At 34.1% G+C, this 21,533-nt stretch overlaps 1 protein-coding gene across 7 annotated transcripts in view; it reads left to right on the forward strand.

Annotated features, from left to right (window-relative positions):
* The window catches only part of GPCPD1 (glycerophosphocholine phosphodiesterase 1), a 110,297-nt gene that overhangs the window by 61,265 nt on the left and 27,499 nt on the right, over positions 1-21,533 (forward strand). For 4 of the 7 annotated variants that reach the window (XR_007950409.1, XR_007950408.1, XM_051975964.1 and 1 more), the window contains exons 17-21: positions 2,837-2,902; positions 3,717-3,853; positions 11,804-11,939; positions 12,141-12,301; positions 13,070-13,109. Coding sequence is in view for 5 of the 7 variants with exons in the window: in XM_051975964.1 (XP_051831924.1) it covers positions 2,837-2,902; positions 3,717-3,853; positions 11,804-11,939; positions 12,141-12,301; positions 13,070-13,109 (540 nt within the window). In the remaining 2 variants the exon portion in view is untranslated. Of the gene's footprint in view, positions 1-2,836; positions 2,903-3,716; positions 3,854-11,803; positions 11,940-12,140; positions 12,302-13,069; positions 14,576-16,401; positions 20,715-21,533 lie in introns of those variants that run through there. The other 3 variants (XM_051975960.1, XM_051975961.1, XM_051975962.1) reach the window with 2 other exon arrangements.

Consider the following 21,533-nt stretch of genomic DNA (forward strand, 5'->3'; position numbering starts at 1 on the left):
TCTATCTTCTACTTAGCTGCCAAATGATTTTTCAGAAACATAAGTTGGACCATAAGAAATCTTCTAGCTTCTCAGTCAGAATCAAATATAAATTCTTATCTTCAATAGTCATAGCTCTTCACAACCTGGACCCTTCTTAACTTCCCAAGTTTCTCATACTATAACCCAGTTTCATTGATTTAATTGTTTATACATAACACTATCACCTGTCGCTGTGCTTTTTACACTTGCAATCTCCTATGTCTGTAATGATCTTACTCCTCACTTCTGCCTTTGGATCCTTTAGCATCTTTCAAGGCTCAGCTCAAATCCCAACTTTTGCAGGAAATCTTTTCTTGTTCCCTTCAGATTCCTATTTAGCACCTTCCATTTAAAATTACCTTCTATCTGCTCTATACATATATTGTTTGTATCTTGCTATTTGCATGTCATCTTCTATTAGAACGTGAAATTCTTGAAGACATACTCTTTTTTGCAATTTTTTGTGCTTTGTTGTACAAAGTAAGTGCTTAATAAAGAATTTTTGACTGATTGGATCTGTTTCAAATGTGCACTGTTACTTAGGAATTGTCATTCTTATATATCTTAATTTCTGAGTTATTTTTATATCTAGATAATATATGTATACAAATATATCATGTATATTTGAATATATGTGTGTCACACATATATAAGTATACAAATATGTATATATACACTCATACATGTAGACATATTTGCAAATATCCTCATAATGGATCAAATAAGGTAATGTCTAAAATGCTTTGAACAACTCTAATCCTTCAACATGAAAACCTTTTAATAATTCAGCTCTTACGTCAACCTAAGTCCTCTTTTTTTAGGGTAAACATCTCCATTTCAGTTTATGTAGTCTCCTATAGTGGGTTTCCAAGGTTCTTTTTCTTCCTGGTTGTTCATTAGAGGAAATACATATGGCTACTATAAATTTGTAAAAAAATTATATGTAAATTCTCTCTCTCTCTCTTTTTTTTTTGCGGGGGGGGGGTGTATGTTTGTATGCATATACAAATATAATTTTGAAAAAAACTTGGAGAATTATCAAAGAGGGTTTTTTTTAACTAAAAATAATTTTTTTTTTTGGTAATAATAAAAGGCAGTTGCTGGGTAAATGAAGTGAATTGGCAATAAGGCCCAGTGGTTGACATAGAGGGATATAATTGGAGTAATAGTATAATATTTCTGAGTTATTAAAAGGAAAATACAGGGCATATATGAATAGTTGTGAGTTCTGGTAACTGATTTGATGTAGTTAAACAATAACAAAGATGGTAGTGAACATTTTTTGTGAAAATTGTATTTTTTGTGACAATTGCTGCTGTGACTCTCTAAGTGGTTTTGATGCTATTTTTTAAATTTTTTTGCTTAATTCAATTTAATATTATAAATTACTTATTAAATGTATTATACTGAATACTCATGATAATAACAATAATAGCTAGGATTTATATAATGTTTTAACATTTATCAAGTGCCTTGAATGATAAACTAGTTTCTGCCCTCTAGGAGCTGGGGCTGGGGGAAGGTATAAAATAGGCAGCTGGGTGGTGCAATGGATAAAATGAATAGAACAATGGGCCTTGAGTTAGGAAGCCCTGATTTTAAATCCAGCTTCAGATATTTACTAGCACTATATGATCCTGAATAAATCACTTAAACTTTTATTTGCCTGTTTTCTTAACTATAAAATGAGGAAAATAATAGCATCTATATTCTTCTGAGGTTGTTCTGAGAATCAAATTAATATTTCTAAAGCACAGTGTCTGGCATATACTAGGAGCTTAATAAATGTTTATTCTATACCCTATCCCCCTTTCCTCTTTCTCTTACATACATGGATTAAATATATACAAAGTAATTTCAAGAGAGAGAGTGAATTAATATCTGGGATGGTAGGAAAGAATCACATTAAAAAGAGGTTGGTACCTGCATTTTGAAGGAACTAATATTCTAAAAGGTAGAAGTGAATGGAGAGCATAAAGTTAGTCATAAAATTCTTTCCGCTTTGTTGAGCCATGAGGAAGGATGTGGCATAGAAAGTATGAGTAGAATGAATAGGTGGAGAATATGGTGGAGAATCTCCTTAAGTAAAGAAAACTAAAATGACTACCAGATAGTAGAAGAACCCAATTGATGGGGCAGCTAGGTGGTACAGTGGTTAGAACAGCAACCCTGAAGTCAGAAGGACCCAAATTCAAATGTGGTCTTAGATTCTTAACATTTCCTAGCTGTGTGACTCTAGGCAGAGTCACTTAACCCAAATTGTCACAGAAAAAAAAAAAAATTGAAGTTAGAATATGAATTAATAATTTACCTGCTAAGTAAAATTATGACATTCCCCATTAGCATTTTGTAACTTCTGAGTGAAGCAGAGAAGGTTGAATGAGTATTGAGAATAAGAATTTAAATTCTGTTAGACATAACTGGTGATCTGTTGCCAGGTAATCCATTAGGCAGTGAGGTGGCACGGTGATAGAATATGTAAGCTGGAGTCAAGAAAATCTAACTTAAAAACCAGCTTAGACACCTTTAAACTGAAGGATTGTAGACAATTAACCTTTCTTTTCTTCAGTATCATCATCTGTAAAATAGAAATCAAAGTATCTACACCCTAGGATTGTAAGGATAAATAAATTATTTACAAAACTCTTTATAAACTTTACAGGTCTGTATAAATATTGGCTGTAATTATATAACCCAGTAAAAATTGTACTTGCTGCAGCATAAAATTTAAAATATTTTAATTTTTTTTCTATTCTTTTGGTAATATTTATTTCTTTTTCTTTATTCTCCTACCTCCTTAAAAAAATCTTTTTAGGTTTTAGAGGCTTTGCCAGAGAATGTTGGATTTAACATTGAAATAAAATGGATTTGCCAACAAAGAGTAAGAAAATTTCATACCTTTATAGTCTTTTGGTTATATTTGCAATGTTATAAATGATTATTGTGCAAGTGGAGTTAATTTTATTTTAGCGTAAAGAAAATATATTGCCACTAATTTATCAATGTACACATTAATATATTGGTATATTAATAACTACTTAAAACATGACACATTTTTCATTAGTATTTATGTCAGAGCTTGCCTTAAACAAGATTTATATTCAATTGTCCTTAAGGTCTTTCACCACAGTTTGACCAAAGCCAGACAACACCTTATCTGTTAAACTCTGCTTTACTTCTCATCAAAATTTACCTCTTTCATGAGAGCTTTGTCTCTATAATAAGTTGCAGAACTTGGCAGTGAATTAATCACTAACAAATAATTCGCTCATATTACAAAATACCTTTATTCATTTACATGAATGGAAAATTGAATATCATGATATCCAGAAAGAAAGATAAACAGGGAAATGTTTTGTTCATTGTAGCCACTTGGAAATGTTTAAACATCAGTTGGTTATTTGATTGTAAGATTGATAGTGGTTATCCTAATAGGTGCTCAATATTTCTAGAATAATATTACATTTTCCGCACACTACAGTGCTCCCTAGACTCCTGAAAATGTTTCAAATAACTTTTGATAACATTATGTGAGTATTTGGGGGGGGGAGGTGTATGTATGTATGTATGTGTGAGATAAGAACCAATGAGTGGTGAAAATACCTTGTTATTTTTTTTTAATAAAGTGAAAAATGACTGAACCCTTAGGAAATATGAATTGTTCTAATTTAGTTCAACATATTTTTTTCATTTAGGATGGGATATGGGATGGCAACTTATCAGCATTTTTTGACATGAACATGTTCTTGGATATAATTTTAAAGACTGTTTTAGAAAAGTCTGGAAGTAGAAGAATTATATTTTCTTCATTTGATCCAGATGTCTGCACAATGTAAGTAACATAATTCTTACATTATAATTTTAACCCCAGTTTGGCGGAAAGCTAAACTACCTTTGTATCTGGTCTTCCTTTTCTGTTCCTCCACATTTTCTCAATTCTTTTTGTTTGGGGAAATAAACACAAATAGAAAGAAATGTTTGGGGAAATAAACACAAATAGAAAGAAATGAAAGGAAGGAGGAATAAAGAAAGTGGAAAGTATCTCTAAAAGATTTTGTATTTGCATAGGCATGGGTAATTGTAATTAAAACCACCCAAAAAAAGCAGTGTAATACTTTTCTAATGAAACAAATATAAGCTATATTTGCCACCTGCTTTACCTTCTTCCTCTCCTCCCCCCCAAAAATAAATCTGGTTTAAACAAAGCCTGAGTGTTGCATATTAGTAGTACTGTTTTTCCTATACATCTAAATTTACTCTTGGAAATACGGCTATATTGAGGGTAATGGATTAGAATGTCTAAAATGAAAGGAAAAGAATGGGTTTTGAAGAAATGAGGTGAGAAGAGGAAGATACATAATGTTCTCATATGATTAGAAAAGAGTTTCAGCATTGAAGAACATAAAAGTTGTTATTGATGATGATCTCTTAAGATATAACCATTTCAGAAAAGATATAATCATTTCAGAAATGACTAAGATTGAGCAAAGATATAGTTCATATTAAACCTTCAAGTGTGAGAGCAAAATTAAGGATAGTAAGGAAGACTGAACTTATTAAACTGCTTCATAAAGGAAAAAGGATAAAGTGGTCTTCAAGTCTGCAGATCACTTGAGCAAAGATTTAAATAGGATGATGTAAGTGAATGGGGTTATGTTATTTAGCAGCTAATTGAAGGCAATAAGTTCACTTTTAAAATACTGAATGAAGTCTGTCTTTAAAATCTGAAATTTTCCCCTGTGATTATAACATATTTTTCCTTAACTTTATTTCATCCTTACTTGCCTTTTCTTTCCCATTCCTAATAACTTTTTTCTCCAGACTTTTGCTGGTGCTTTCTCTATTAATTATTCCTTTTATTTAGTCCATTGTATTATCTCAAGTGATCAGGCTATTTCTTCTTTTATTTATTTATTTATTTATTAAATATTTTTATTGGCAAAACCTATGCATGGGTAATTTTTCAACATTGATCCTTGCAAATATTTCTGTTCCAACTTTACCCCTCCTTCCCTCCACCTCCTCCCCAGATGTCAGGCAGTCCCATACATGTTAAAAATCTTAGAGTATATGTGAAATACAAAAATGTATACATATTTATACAGTGATCTTGTTGCACAAGAAAAATCGGATTTAGAAAGAAGGTAAATATAGCCTGGGAAGAAACACAAAAATGTAAGCATGTAAGCAAACAAGAACAGAAAGAGTACAAATGCTATCTTGTGGTCTACACTCATTTCCCAGTGTTCTTTCGCTGGGTGTAGCTGGTTGTGTTCATCACTGATCAATTGGAACTGATTTGGATCCTCTCATTGCTGAATATAGCTGCTTCCATCAGAAATGACCCTCATGTAGTATTATTGTTGAAGTGCATAATGATCTCCTAATTCTCTTCTTTTTTTTTTTTTTTTAAATAACTTTTTATTGATAGAACCCATGCCAGGGTAATTTTTTACAGCATTACCCCTTGCATTCACTTCTGTTCCGATTTTTCCCCTTCCTTCCTCCACCCCTCCCCTAGATGGCAAGCAGTCCTTTACATGTTGAATAGGTTACAGTATATCCTAGATATAATATTTGTGTGCAGAACCGAACAGTTTTCTTGTTGCACAGGGAGAATTGAATTCAGAAGGTATAAATAACCCAGGAAGAAAAACAAAAATGCAAGCAGTTTATATTCATTTCCCAGTGTTCTTTCTTTGGGTGTAGCTGCTTCTGTCCATCTTTGATCAATTAAAGCTCTCTTTATCGAAGAGATCCACTTCCATCAGAATACATCCTCAAACAGTATCGTTGTTGAGGTATATAATGATCTCCTGGTTCTGCTCGTTTCACTTAGCATCAGTTCATGTTATTTCTTCTTTTAACAGCTAACTTTCTAGAACATCATCTCACTTAAGTTGCCTACTATCTAATCATTTAACTTTTTCTATTCTGATTTCTGGGAATATCTTCTTTCCAAGAAATATTTTAACTTCTAAATACTTTTTCTCTCCTTTCTGATCCTTATCTCCCTTCAGCTTTAGATAACATTTTTTCAAGAATCTTCATTCATTCATCATTCCTAACAAAGTATATCCTCTAATCTGTGTAATTCTGTAAGTAGTTCCTCTTATCTTCATTTAGTGATCTAACTTAACTTCCATTGATTTGTTATTTTTATGTAATCAGACCTAAATATAACTATCCCTTATTAATTGCTTTGTATTACCAGTTACCTAGTTATTGACCATTCCATTGGCATTTCAAATTTGCCATATCCAAAATGAAACTAATCACCTTTCTGCCTAAATCCCACCTCTTCCTGAAACTTTTTGGTGAAGATCTTTAGCCACATAGGATCTTATCTTCATATTTTCACATATCCTTAGTACTTCTCTTTTCTATACTTCATTTACCCACTTATAGAATCTCAGAGTTGGATAGGATCTCAGTGGCCACTAAGTGCACCATACCTAACCAACTAACCAGCAGTCAGTAAGTATTTACTTTGTACCAGAAAAGTTCTGGGAATTCAGTTAAGAGGCAAAAACAACTTAATCCCTCCAAATTTTCCTCTATATATCTCTGACACTTGGGTACACTTTGCTTTAAAGTCCTATTGTCATTACCTTATATGAGGCCATATTTTTCTTTTATCTATTTCTCCTATTTCTTCCTTTTTAGACCAAACAGAACAAGTTTTATTTCTTATTTGTGTGCCAACTTGAGATTACTTTGAAGATAATAATCATGTTCTTTCTAAATCTTCTCATGCTACATTTCTATTTTCTTCATTTCCTCTACATTTCCATTTGATTTGGTCGATGTCCTTTACAAATTTTAGTTGCCTTTCTATATATATTCTCGGGCTTACAGTTTGACCTAGGAAGAATATAGCAGTTCCTATTGGCTCCTTACTCCTAAAAACTTTGCCATTCTTAATGCAGCCTAAGATTGCATTAAATTTGTTGCTTGCCATATCATACTATTGTCTCATTGAGCTTACAATTCACTGAAACCTCCTGACATAGGTGTGCTCTAATGGGGAGGGAAAAGGTGTGATAATTGAGCCATGAATGAATGTGCTAACATATTCTACTGGTACACTGTGCATGCCTATTTCCTCTAATCTTTTCAAACAAGTGGATCTAATCACATCTCTCCTATCTTTTACCTGTGAACAAGCATTTTGGATTTTAGAAGAAAAATGTCAAATTGGGAAGAACAGGAAGACCCTTGTATAAAGGACGATACATAAGATAAAAGAAGATACATGAGTTACAGATAAATTGGACCATAATGATGTCAAGATACCCTTGAGAGGAGGGCATCAAGAATAGGCTACAGTAATGTTAAAGGCTACACAAAGTCCAAGAAGTCTTGAAAGAGATAATCAGATTTAGCAATGAAGACATAACTGGTAATTGTGGAGAGAGCAATTTTAATCAAATAGCATAGTCAGAAACTGGAAAGGAAAGGATGGAGAAGAAAAGTGAGTCACAGATTATAGGTAGTATTTTTAAAGTTTTGGGGGTGGATGAGACAATACATATATTTATCTCCGTTGAAATTCATCATAATTTAAGTTTAGTATTTTAGCCTTTCAGAATTTTTTTGAATCCTGTTATACAGGATGTTTACTATCTCTCTCAAGCTCAGCATCATCAATAGATTTGAAAAGTATTCCATCCTTGTTTTAATCTAAGCTATTCATTAAAATGTGAAATAACAATGGATCAAGCACAGTCTGAGACAACTCATTGGAAAGCTTGCAAGTATGTTGGATCATTAATTTTTCCCCTTTTGTTTGGCCATTCAACCAGTTCAGAAATTAGCCAATTACCAAATGGTAAATACCTTCCATGTATCAGGCACAGTGCTAGGTATACAAAAAGAAAAATGTTTAGTTTCTTAAATTTTAGTTACTTAAAAGAACATTCTCTTAGTGAAGGCAACATGCACTCATATAAGTATGTACAAAATAAATACAAAGACATTCCTGGAAGAGGGTCGGGTCCTAGAAAATTGGGAGAAATTAGAAAGGGTTTCATATGAGAAAGGTTACAGCACTTGAGGTGAGCTTTGAAGGAAAGTGGGGAATTCTAAGAAGTAGAAGTTAGGAAGAATGCATGTTAACCATGGGAGATAATAGCCAATGCAAAGACATGGAAATGGGGGAGAGTGTTTTATGTTATGTGAAGAGCAGCAAAAAGACTGGGCTGAATGGGCTATAGATTCATGTATAAAGTTGTTAAGAAAAAAAAAATATATATATATATATATGTGTGTGTGTGTGTGTGTGTGTGTGTGTGTGTGTATATATAATGTATATTTTGAATGAGGACTGAGGAGGACTTTAAAAGCCATCAGAGGAGTTTATTTGATTCTAAAGGTAATACAAAGCTCACTGAGAAGGGCAGTGTCATGGTAATGTTTATAATTTAAGAAAATTGTTTTTATGATTGTATGGAGAATAAATTGTATTTGAAGTAAAGAGGTTGTGTAGGAGGCTATTGCGGTATTTCAGGAGAGATCTAATGAGGGCCTGAGCTAGATTTGTGACCATATGAATCAGTAGAAGGAGACTTACGTGAAAGATTAGAGGTAGACATAGGTTGGCAATTGGTTTGTTATATGAAGTGAGGTGTAAAGTAAATTGTTGAAGATAATGCCAGCATTGAGGACTTTAGTGATAGGGAATCATTATAATTTAGTCAACATTTCTCTTTTTAAAAGTCTAAAGTTATTCTTATAAAAAAAGAGAAATGTTGACTTTTAATAACTTTTTTTAATAACTTTAGACTTTTAAATATTTTGCTAAAATCTAAATAAATTATGACTATAACATTCTTGTAATTCTTTGTAAAAAAGAAAAATAGACATGAAGCTAGTTTTGAGGAAGAAGCATGTCCCAAAGAAGTCATATTGGCTCTTTAAATCTTTACTTCCCTTTCTATTTAGTGATGTTTCTTAAGAATGCTTTAGCTATATATAAAGTGTGAGTAGTAGTGCCTTGAGTCTGGAGTCTCCTGTGGGCACAGCATGTCTTCTAAGAAAAAAACTGCTGAGGGCCGAGTCTAGAGTCTCTTGTTTGCACCAAAGGAGCCACTTCCATCTCTCCCAGCACAAGGCAATTTCCATGTCTTGCTTCTAGTCCAATCTCCTAATTGGGATGTGGAAAACCTAGTACAAAGAAGAACTCCTTCCCTCTGACTTTAAAACCTCCCATGTCCTGCTATACCTTTCTTTTGAGGGTAGAGGAGTGGCATCCTCCAGTCAATGATAAACATTCTCATACCTGGTCATAATTTTCACATCTGAATGATTCTGAACTCCTGATGATTCACATCAAAAATCCCATTACACATCTCCTGCCATCCGATGCCTCACTCCTATTCTCCTCAATTTTTGTATCTCTCAGTTTCAACTCAATATTACTCAGTTATTAATTGTGCCTTCTAAAATGCCTACTCCACAGGAAACAAGACTTCCTTAAATTTTTTCTTCACTCTCTTCTTTTATCTACTATTGATTATTACTAAGACTTGTCTTCCCTCAGATGGCACAGCCTCCCTGCCAATCCTTTTCATGGTAGTTGCACCTTCACTTACTCTGTTCAGCCCACTTATCAAGCAGGGGAGAGGAAATACCCCCTTCTTCTTCCAAGTTCTCCCCCATACTTTTATCATTTAGTAGTTTTGAGGTTCATGTGACTCAGTCAAAATCGTAATATCTTGTTTACAAAACCTCAAATCACTCTTTCCTTCCTGAGAGAATTTGGTACATGGCTTACAGTTTTTGATTATTGCTATTATCCACAAAGGTACTAGCTCCATATTCAAAAATTCTGAAATCCTCTTATCTGACTGTAATCTATTGACCTTTCTCCTCTTCCTCTATTTCCCCTTATAAAATCCTACTCTTCGTTTCTGTCATGGCTTCCAATCCCTTGACCTCTCAGGAATCTCTCCTGGACCATCTCTCTCTGTACTAACCTTTCCTCTTCTCTTCTTCTTCCTATTTTAACTCCAGAGTGAACCATTTCAACTCTACATTGTCATCTCTTCTTGAATCTCTAGCCTTCTTATCATATTGTCAGTTACATCCAGCCAAACCCCAGTCTTCAATCACTCCTGCTATTCACTACTTTTGTTCTATGCACATGATGCTGAATTTTCTCAGTCCTCATTCTTCTTGACCACTTTATAGTCTTTGGCAATGCTGATCATTCTCTCTTTGATTTTCTTTTCTCATGGTGATCTCCTTCATGTTTTCTTTTCTCTAGATTGATAAAACACCCCTTTTACCTTATTGTTTATTTACTTATCTGACTATTGTTTCTATGTCTCTTTTTCTGGATTCTCATTCAGATCACATCCTCTAATCAGAGATATCCTTTAGGATTCTCTTCTGAACCCTCTGTACTACTTCACTTGGTGACTTCATCAGTTTCCAAAATTTAATTACCTTCTCTATGCTGGTGATTCTCAATCAGCCTTTTGCTGACCTCTAGTTTCAAACCAAGTGCCTTTCAGATATTTCAAACTGGATATCCAGTAGACATTTTAAACTCAGACCATCACACACACCCTCCCTATCATTATAGAAGGCAACATCATCATCACCTTCCTGATTGCGCACTTGAAGTTATCCTTGACTCTTCTTTATCACTTATATTCAAGGCTTATTATTTCACCTTCACCTTTTCAACATCTCTTAAATATGCTTCTTTCTCTCTCTCTGATACTGTCATCACTTTAATGCATGCCTTGATCCTCTCATGTTTAGATTATTGTAGTAGTCTGATGATAAGTCTCTTGCTGCAAGACTCTCCTAACTCCAATCCATTCACCAATTAAATTTATTTTCAAGCATAGGTCTGATTATGTCACAGCATCACCCCCAATAAATTTCAGTGTCTGGTTTCTTTTTGTCTTTGTTTCTGGGTCCTTTTTACCTCCAAGATCAAATATAAATGTTCAGCTTCTGAAAGCTCTTCTTAAGTCTATTTTTCTAGTCTTTCTTTTGTACTTTACTTTCCAACATGTACTTTTGAATCCAATGACACTGACCTCCTGGTTTCCACAAAGAAAACATTCTGTCTCTCAGCTCTGGTCATTTTCTTTGTCTGTTGACCATCTTTGAAACACTCTTCCTTCTTTTTTTTTTGTTACTGCTGAATGACCTGACTTCATGTCCTAGTGAAAACCTTATTTTCTACAGTAATCCTTTCTTAACTCCTCTTAATTGTAGGGTCTTCCTTTTGTTAAATCACTTCCTATTTTGTATATAACTTACTTTTTATATATTGTTTTACATATTGTCTTTCCCATTATATTAAAAGTTCCTTGAAGTCAATCTTTTGCTTCTTTTTGTGTCCCCAGAATATAGCATAATGCCTGAATTAATATCAGGTGCTTAATGTTTATTGATTGATTATGTGCCTTCTTGTCCTGTGATTTGATCATGTCTTCATATCTCTACAAGGAATCCTCTCAGTAAACTAGAAGGCTTCCTCAGTTGTTGATGTTAAGTAGACACTACAATCAAAAGTTTGGAGGTAGTGACATAGTGGATTAATTGGAGAATGGAGAGACTAAAAGCAGGGTCACCAAAATAATAGACAATTAAAATAGACAAAAGTGAAGAATTGAAGGCTTTATATTAATGTGTGAGTAGAGAAAGGAACCAAAGATGCTGTCTTACAGCTTGAAGATATTGTCACATACCCTCTGTTTTTTTAGTTTCCAATAAAGATATTTTGTCTTACTATTTGATAAATGTTAAATGTCTGTTACAGGATTCGACACAAGCAAAACAAATATCCTGTTTTGTTTTTGACTCAAGGAAAAACTGGTGCTTATCCTCAACTCATGGATCTAAGATCTAGGACAATTTCCATTGCAATGAGTTTTGCACAGTTTGAAAATTTGCTGGTAAGTTAAGGTTCAAATTTAAGGGGTTTGAGAGAAAAAAAAAATCTAAAGTAATCCTAATTTAAATTAACTCTGACTAGAAAGTACTTGAATGAGAATAATTAGGATTTCTATTATGCAATTCAAGTAGAGAAAATTATAGACTTAAATGTATAATGGATATTTTTATTATTTCTTATTATTAATTTTTTTTCTTTCTAGGGAATAAATGCACATAGTGAAGAACTTCTTAGGAATCCATCATATATTGATGAAGCTAGATCTAAGGGCTTAGTAATTTTCTGTTGGGGTGATGATACCAATGATCCTGAAAACAGAAGGAAGCTGAGGGAATTTGGTATTCATGGCTTAATCTATGACAGGTATTACATGTTTTGTGGAAAATTTCCCTGTAACTTAGTCATAGTTTCTTATATTGAAATAAGTTTAAAAGCACAGTTAAATATATATTTTATTTTAAGGTATATTAAATGTCTTTTGTGGTCATTCTACCAAGGTTAGAATAAAATATTCTACCTATGAAAAGAAAGTGTTGCCCAATCTAATGAAGTTAGAGTATGAATCGGGGGAGGATATTTAACTTTTTTAATATTTAGATTCTGTTAAAGTCTAAAATCTGACGTTTCCAATGCTTCATTCAGTGTAAAATAATGGAAATAGAGGAAAAAGTTTAAGAAACCAGTAGAAAGTCAACCATTGTCATATTTGAAATGCCAAGAAGGCTATTTAAAAAGAATAAGATTATTGGTGACTTCAAAAAAAAACTTTTAGAGAGTATACCTACTATTTTCAGAAGCTGCTACTTCTCTCAAGTCATATAACTTTTCAAGTTTGTTAACAACTATCATGAAGCTTATAAGAAATTGATAAGTATTGGTAAAATTTAGAATCTCTTTTGCAGTATAGAGTTTAACCTGTTATTTGACGCATTGCTACTGAGTATATTTGAATTTGCTAAAGGGAACATAAATATCCTAAAATTTTAGAATTATAAACTTTTATTTCAAGAAAATGAATTTTTAATTTTTTTTAATTTCCAGAAGTATTTATAATTGAGTTTTACTAAAAGTTGTTAATGCAAATCATTATGTCATAATGGTTTTATTTGTGTTTGTTTTTTACTTTTATAGGATATATGATTCGATGCCTGAACAGCCAAATATATTCCAGGTAGAGCAGCTGGAGCGTCTAAAGAAAGAATTACCAGAGCTCAGGAGTTGCACATGCCCCACTATTAGCCATTTTTCCCATGCACAGCATGTGTGTGTATGTAGGCCCCCCAACGCTGCCATATAGTACCAACTAACTTAAAAATGCTTAATCCTTTATTGCACAGAGAGACCTTTTAAGGGCTTGTACTACTACTTGAGATATGTAGTTTTCATCATTCAGCACTGCTTATGCCTTTTGGTTTTCTCAGTCCAAATGAAGCAATAACTAAGTATTTTACTTATTACTATTTACTACAGTTCTTGCTAGAATTTCAAATATTCTTGGCCAGGTGTAATTACTAGAGTCTCCACTTATAAGAGAAAAAAAATTAAGTGGCTGTCGTAAACGTCAGAAAAAAAATTTACATTTTAAACATTTTTAAATTAAAAGAGTAGCGCTTTGGAATCTAAAGATATTAACATACTTGTTCTAAGTTTTTGTTTTATGAGATCTAAGATGATTATCAGAAAATGACTATGCATTAATTATACCTGACCATGAAAAAAATAAGTACCTCAAATGCATGCATTTGCACTGGTGGTTCCCAACTGCACAAATATTTGTGCCATTTGTACATGTTTCTTATGTGGATTGTCATGCACTTAAACCATTTTTGTTAAGTATGAATCTTGAGGCTGCTGCCGTTTTCCCACTCTGCCAGATATTTGCCTGTGTAAAAAGTCTTGGGGTAAAAAAGTGAATTTGTATAACATCTCTAATAGTTGTTTTGCATCAACTTGTCAGATTTTAAATGCAGCAGATAATTTAGTATCTAATATATGAATTTAATATCTAATATATGAATGAGTCATTGAAGACATTTCTGCAGCTTTAAAAAAAAAAGTATTGCACATATCTTAAGTGAAACATCACATGATGTGTAAATTCTACTGAATGCATGCTTCAGGTTTTAAGCATGGAATTATACATGTTTACCATAAGTCCTTGCATCCTGTGGTGCTAGGTAAGTGTGAGAAGGTGATAAGGACTAAAATAAAAAATTTTTTTGCCGAAAAATAAGCCTATTTGTAGGCAATTTAAATTTTGCTTACCATTTAAAGTGTGTCTTACTATTACAGACAGTTCTCGCTTTATGTGAATTCGCATTATTCAAATTCAACTGCCAGACAGTGGGACTCCAGAGCCTCAGGCAGCATCAGGGGCAGAGGGTGGGTGGCAGGGGTTCTCTGCCCCAAACACTGAAGCCTATCAGGGTTCAGGGGCCCAGGCACACTGGGCCATGTGGAGTTCTCCCAGTAGGAGGGGGAAGTCTGCAGAATGATCAACTTATATCAATTAAGAACTGACTGTACCTATTACATGCCGTCAGTTCTTGGGATGTGTATGTGTGCGTGTGCGTGCGTGTGCGTGTGTGTATGTTAGAAGTTGTCTCCAAATGAAATAATAAATGTCCTGAAATCTCAGCTCTGTATTCTTTGGTTAATATATATATATATATCATGTATAATTTATTCATAAATGTCATGTATAAGCTTTTCCTAAATATGTATGCATATTCTTAGATTGATATTTCTAAGATTTTTTCATTGGTAGGAGATTGTTGAGACAACTGTAACTTATGAATCAAGTGTTACTATATGATAAATGACAGATTTATTTCATTATAAAATATTTCAAGAAGATACTGTTTTCATAGATTCTGTTTCATGGAAATTCTATGAAAGCAAGTTGAAAATCTGAGTGTCTGTCTTTGAAGGACATGTCTTACCTTGCACTTAGTTATTTTCTCTGTATTATTTGATGTCTAGGATTTATGCAAAAGAATATATTGACTACAGCTAAGATTCAGTTAAAATTTAGAAAAAAAAACTAATTATAAAAGAAAAATTTGTTTTCATTATAAAATCTCAACATCCTATTTTCATTTATTAGCATTTTATAATTGGAAGTATTTTAGACAATTTAATTTTCTGTGAAGGGATTGCTATAGATAGTATTTAAAAATTGATTTGTACTTTTTTTTTTCCTTTTTTAATATAACATAAAATCACCATGCCATAATTTAGCTCAGGTTTTTAGGTCAATGGATGCTTTTACTATCTGTTAGGCATACAAAGAAATTCCAAAACATGGTCTTTGTTCATTCCTTATAGGGGAAAATAACATACAAAAAACTGAATATAGAAAATATTTTCACCATCAAGGTAATTTCAGAAATAAGGTACTAGCAGCTATGGAGATGAGCTTCAAAGACTTCCTTAAAAAGGTGGGCTTTGAGTAATACTGAAGGAGGCAGAGATAAGGAGTGAGAACATTCTAGGTATGGAATATATAACCTGTGACATGGAGTCACCATGTCATGGAGTAAGGCAGTGGAATGGTGTTTGAGAGGAATAGCAGGAAAATCAGGTACTTAACTCAAAGTGTATGTGGAAGAAGAGAATAAGCATTTATGTAAGCACTTGATAGCTATAATACCTGTACAAAGGAAGTGCTATTTTTATCCCCATTTTGCAGTTGAGGAAACTGAGGCAGGCAGGGTAAATGATTTGCTCAGTCATAGAACTAGTAAAATGAAACCAGAGTTTATCTCAGATCTAACTATACTTCAGACCCAGAGGCAGAGTTACCAACTGTTTCTCCCAGAATAGTAAATAAAAACTGGAAAGATAGAAACAAGCCAGGTTGTAAAATGTTTGAATGCTAAACATAGCATTTTAATGTTTCATTTTGGAAATAACAGGGATCTACTGGAGTAACAGTATTAGATTTTCCTAATCACTTTGGCAGGATCAGTGGATTATAGTGGAAGGAGACCTAAGACAGAGAGATTAACCAGAAAGCTGGTCATGATCCATGCTTAAGTTAGTAAAGACTTAGACCAGAGTTGCAGTTGTGTGAATGGAAAGAACAACATGTATAGGAGAGATGTGATAATAGAAGCAAGGCCTGACGACATAATTGGGTATGTGTTATGAGAAAGGAATTCAGAATGAAAGGTTAGAAAAAAGGATTTGAGGGAAAATGAGTTCTGTTTTGTTTATGATGAGTTTGTAACTTGTATGAGTCTCAGATTCTATTAATAAGTCATGTTCATTGAGAACTCTAGGTGGAAAGAGAGAAATTTAAAGGAAATTAAGGAAAGAAGGGAGGTTGCAAGGATAGTAATTTAGCATTTATTTAGAGGTGGTTAAGTAGAATTAAAATCACTGTTAAGTTTTTTTTTTTTTTAAAAAAAATGATAGAACAACTCTTTTCTAACACCTAATTTATGATTTCCTTCCTTTAGGGTATATTCATTTGTACCTTTCTTTTCTCCTGTGTGCCTTCTACTATGGTTGGGGCTGGAGATAAAACCAAAAATGAAAATGGCATTTGTATCAAATGAGCTTATGTTCCATGAGGGAAGACAGCATCATTAACTCTCACCTCAGACACTACCTGTGTCATCTTGGACAAATCTATCCTTCAGTTCCTTTATTTTTACAATAAAGGAATTGCACTTGGCTAATAAGATTTATTCCAGCTTTAAATCTATAATCCTGTTTCTACACACCAGAATGTGTAAAATATACATACTTAAGTTTTTAGGAGGAAAGCACTAGTAGTTGTGAGTAGCCTTCTTTTGTAGGTGGTAGTGTTTGAGCTGACTTTAGAAGGAAGCTGGGGATCCATTAGGAAAACTGAAGCATTCCAGGTATGAAGATAGCTAGAGATGTGTCATGTATGAGGAACAATAAGGATATTTTTGCTTCAATTGTAGAGTTCATAAAGGATATTAATTTGAATTAGACTATTAGGATAAATTTGGAGAAGCTTGTAAAAAGCTTTGGCTACCAAGCAGGACTTTATATTTGATCCTCTTCATTATAGGCTTACTGTATTCCAGGAATTGTATTAAGTTCTGTGGATACCAAAAGAGAGTTTCTTCCTTAAAAGAGTTTACAATCTAACAAGGGAGACAATAGGGAGACAATAGGCAAACAAATATATACAAAGCAGGCTATATACAGGATAAATAGGAAATATTAAAAGAGGGAAAGTAGTAGAATTGAGGGGTTAGGGTAGGCTTCATATACAAGGTGAGATTTTAGTTGAGACTTTTAAAGAAGTGAGAGGTGAATATTTGGAGCAGAGGAGGGAGAGCATTCCAGCCATGGGGGGACTACCAGAGAAAATACCTGAAATTCAGTGTCTTGTTTGTGGAGTACATAAGAGGACATTGTCACTGGATCAAAGAGTTGGGGAGTAAGATAAAAAGAATGGAAAGGTAGGAAGAGACTGGGTTATGAAGGCCTTTGTTCCTGGAGGCAATAGTCACTGGAATTCATTGAATGACATAGTTGAACCTTCATTGGAATAGGTAGATACTTAAAGCAGACAAACCCATCATCAGGCTTCTGCAGTGATTCAAGCATGAGATGATGAGGTACCTGCCCTAGAGTGATAGCAGTATTAAAGGAGAGGAAGGGGCATTTTCAAGAGATGCTTCAGAGGTAAAATCAGTGGTCTTTGGCATCAGATTAAATATGGAAGTAAGAACTAGTGAGGAATCCAGGATTGACTCCTAGCTTGGGATTCCTGAGGGACTGGGAAGATGGTGCTACCCTCTACAGTAATAGGAAAGATAGCTGGAGGTGAGAGATTGGAGGTCAGCAGAGAGATTGGGGCAAGAAAATAGGGAGTCACTTGAACTTGTTGAACAGTGTAGTAGCACAGTAAGAATATACTTTAGGAAAATTGCTTGAAGAATTGTATGAAGAATGGATTAGAATGGGGAAATATGTAGGGAAAATAAATTACTGCAGTGTTCTAGATTGGGATGGGGGGAAGGTGGCTTTGTGCATGGAAAGGAGGTATATATGAGAGATACTGCGGAGGGAGAAATGGTAAGGTTTATTAATTGAATGGATAGGTGAGGTAATGGTCATATGGCTATGACCCTGAGTTAATAGTAATAGGAAATTCAGAAGGTGATTAAGCTTGGAGGAGGAATGTGATTTCATATATAGGTACAGATGGTTAAGGTAACCCTAATTAATCTTTGTAAATAGTCTTCATGAATTGCTATGGTTGAACAATTTCATCACATGTTTGTGGGCCACTTTCTAATGATAAGCCTCAGATTGGTTTTCTTCTGCAAAAGTCATTGCTATATTTATAAAAGAACTTTTACACTTTGTAGCCTTGCTAGAGCTTGCTTTCTAATGGCATGGTAATCACGAATGTGTGGGAAATCAATAGGAAACAGCATCAAAATGGGACTTTTGGAGTGAAATCCATACCAACTATCCTCTGAAATACTGAAATTTAACTTTGCCTAAAAAGTTAATTTTTTGAATTAGCCAGCTAAATTTTAATTTGAAATGGTAAGATTTTCAATTAAATACTTGAATTTTTCTTACTGGGATGAAAAGATATAAACTTGAAATAGCAAGCCTCCCCAGCTTTGGAACTAAAGGACCAATATAAATTTGAGAATAGATTTAATACATTGTTAGTCTTATTTTGATTTGTTTAAAAATAAGATTTTTCTTCACTTATGTGAAATTTTTTATTACTGCTGTCCTATCCACATTTCCTCACCACCTTTCCTCCACACCTCCTTCTACAGACCTTCCACAGTCAGCCCTACCTACCTTTCTAACCTGGTTTTCTAATGCTCTGCTACAGATAATTACTATTCCAGCAAACTTATCTTCTAATTCTCCAAAAAACTCCCAAATGTCTTTTTGTTTTATTTCGTTCCCCTGCTTTTAATAGTCTGCCATGTTGGAGTAGGTATTCCAGAGGAGGAAAATAGTGATGGGTGTGCTTACTCCTACTAGTAGATATTTCAGTAGGTCAGATTTGATGTTCAAACAAAAAGAGGCACTCATGTCATTCTACAGTTAATGAAAGGGGGTTTACTTAGCCATTTAATAGAAAGGACATTCAACAAGGATATATCAACACTTTGATAGAACAACCCCATTTTATTCCCAATTGGAAATGTATCCATTCAGCAGAGCCAGGTTGTAGTGACTAGCAGTGTCTTGAGGTATTCACCGAGTAAATCACCTCCCTAGAGTGGTAGCAATATCAAAGGAGAAGAAGGAAATTGAAGTAGGTCTTTTATGTCCTTAGAGGAGCAAAATTCATGTCAGTATGAGTTCCAGGAAGCTGCATCTTTTCCCCAGCATCAGTTAAGTTTTCAGGGAGAACTTTTCAATAAACTTGGATAATATAATATGGAGTGAGTGGGGAACTCTCATAGGGAATGATCCTATGTAATATTATCCCATGTTGCAAGGTCCTAAGATTCTTCCAGAGGAATTTACATTTAAATGCTTTTAGGACTTTTGCTGCTTAATACTCAAATAAAACAATAAAGAATTTTAAGGTACAACACATACAGAACAAAAAATAACATAAGCTTTCTTGAAGAACCCATTAATAAAGAAAAAAAATGAATAGAACAAAACCCAGCAATGCTAGGCTCTTCCTCTTATTTGCAGAGGACTTAGTGTCAGAGATCTGGTCCATGTGGTAGGTGATACCTGGTCTTTGCATTTCACATTGTGTTTCCAGATGCAAGGCAGTGATGTGAGCAGGAGCAACATAAGGAAGATCAGGAATACCACAGATGACACCTCCAGCATGGTCAACAATCCTGTGTGAGGGTCAAGTCGTCAAGCACATAGAAATTTCTATGTACTAGGCACTGTGCTACAAAAATAGATAACGACTCCCAAGAATCTGACATATAAATAAATGTGACAACATGCAGACTAGGTATAAACAGGATAACAATTGGAATTAATCACAAAGGAAAGGCACTAGCACTAAGGGAAATTGGAAAAGATTTTAAGAGAAGCCAGGAGGCAGAAAGAGGAAGACCATTCCGGGTTTTGAGGACATTCAGTGAAAATGTCAAGAGATTGAGGCCACTGTCACTGGATCATAGACTACATGTAGGGAAATAAGGTGTAAGGAAAAAGGGTGAAATCAGGTAATGAAGATTTTTAAAAGCCAAAAAGATTGTTTTATCTTGGAGGTAATAGGGAGCCACTAGCATTTTAGAATGGAAGGAGATGGGGTTAACTTGGGTTAATAGAGCATTTTCTCATAGCTAAGTGGATGGACTGAAGTGGGAAGACACAAGACCAACCAGAAGATTATTGCAATAGTCTGAGTATTAAGGTGTTGAGACTGCTCTGAGGTGGCAGCAGTTTCAAGAGGAAGGAATGGGACATATATGAGGGAATCATTAACTGATGGATATGAAGCAGTGAGAAATGGAGTCAATATTTAAATTTGTGAACCTAGGTGACAGGGAAGATGGTGATACTTTTAATAGTAGAGAAGTTAAACTAAGAGGAAGGTTTTTGAGGAAGATAATGAAAGCAAATTTAGACGACATGGTGCCTATGGGACGTCCAGTTTGAAATAATGTAATCCAGAGTAAAATAATGAGAACACAGAATTGTGACTTAGGGGACGCTGCTTATAGTTGTGGGGGGAAAAGTCCAGAAAAAGAAAAGGAGCAGTTCAACAGGTAGGAGCAGGTCCAGGAGAAAAGCATTACTAAAATTAGAAAAGAATATAAGGAGAAGTGAAGAATTGACAAAAATTTTGCAGAAAGGTCAAGAATTACAGATTAGGAAAGGCCATTTGAATTGAATAAATGAGGTCACAAGTCAGACTGCAAAGAGCAGTGGAAGTGAGGACACTGACTAGTTGACCTCAAGCTTAGCCATGAAAGGGTCAGGAGACAGGATTTACCCTGACAGTTGGTGAAGACATCTGAGTAATGGCAGATAGGATGATGGAAGGAAAAAGCTCTTAATGAATAGCCTAATTTTTTTCAGTGAAATAAAAAATATCTTTAGTTAAAAGGGTAGAAGAATGAGGTTCCTTGGACAAGATTATGGGGATAAGGAACTGAGAAGGTACGGTATTTGAAGGAATATCAAAATTAATGTTTAAGTCCCCTAGAATGAGGCAGGAGTTGAACATGAGAGGAAAAACTGTGAAATAGTCACTGGAGATTGGAAAATAATTGGAATTTTGATTGGATGATAAATATGATTTATAAAATGGCTTGAGGTCATAAGCTTTTCCAGGAGCTAAGTTAATATTAAGGCACTTCTAATGTTACAAATCATATGGTGATCCTTGACTCACTCACTCAAACCTTAGAGGCATTGGCAAAAAGACTGGTGCCTTCTACAAAAGCTAAAGAAGTACTCTCACCTTAATCCAGAGACTCAAGATTATCATGAAGTCTGCTGACATATCCCAACTCTTCTAGGTAAATACACATTCCCCATAATCATAGTGACAATTTCACCTTTTCCACACTGTTAGAAAACAAGGGACTTTCCAATAATACCATCCCAAGACCATTCTAGAAGAAAGAATTGCCAGTTGAGTATATGA

Source organism: Antechinus flavipes, chromosome 2, assembly GCF_016432865.1.
Source record: "Antechinus flavipes isolate AdamAnt ecotype Samford, QLD, Australia chromosome 2, AdamAnt_v2, whole genome shotgun sequence".
NCBI classification, from domain to species: Eukaryota; Metazoa; Chordata; class Mammalia; order Dasyuromorphia; family Dasyuridae; genus Antechinus; species Antechinus flavipes.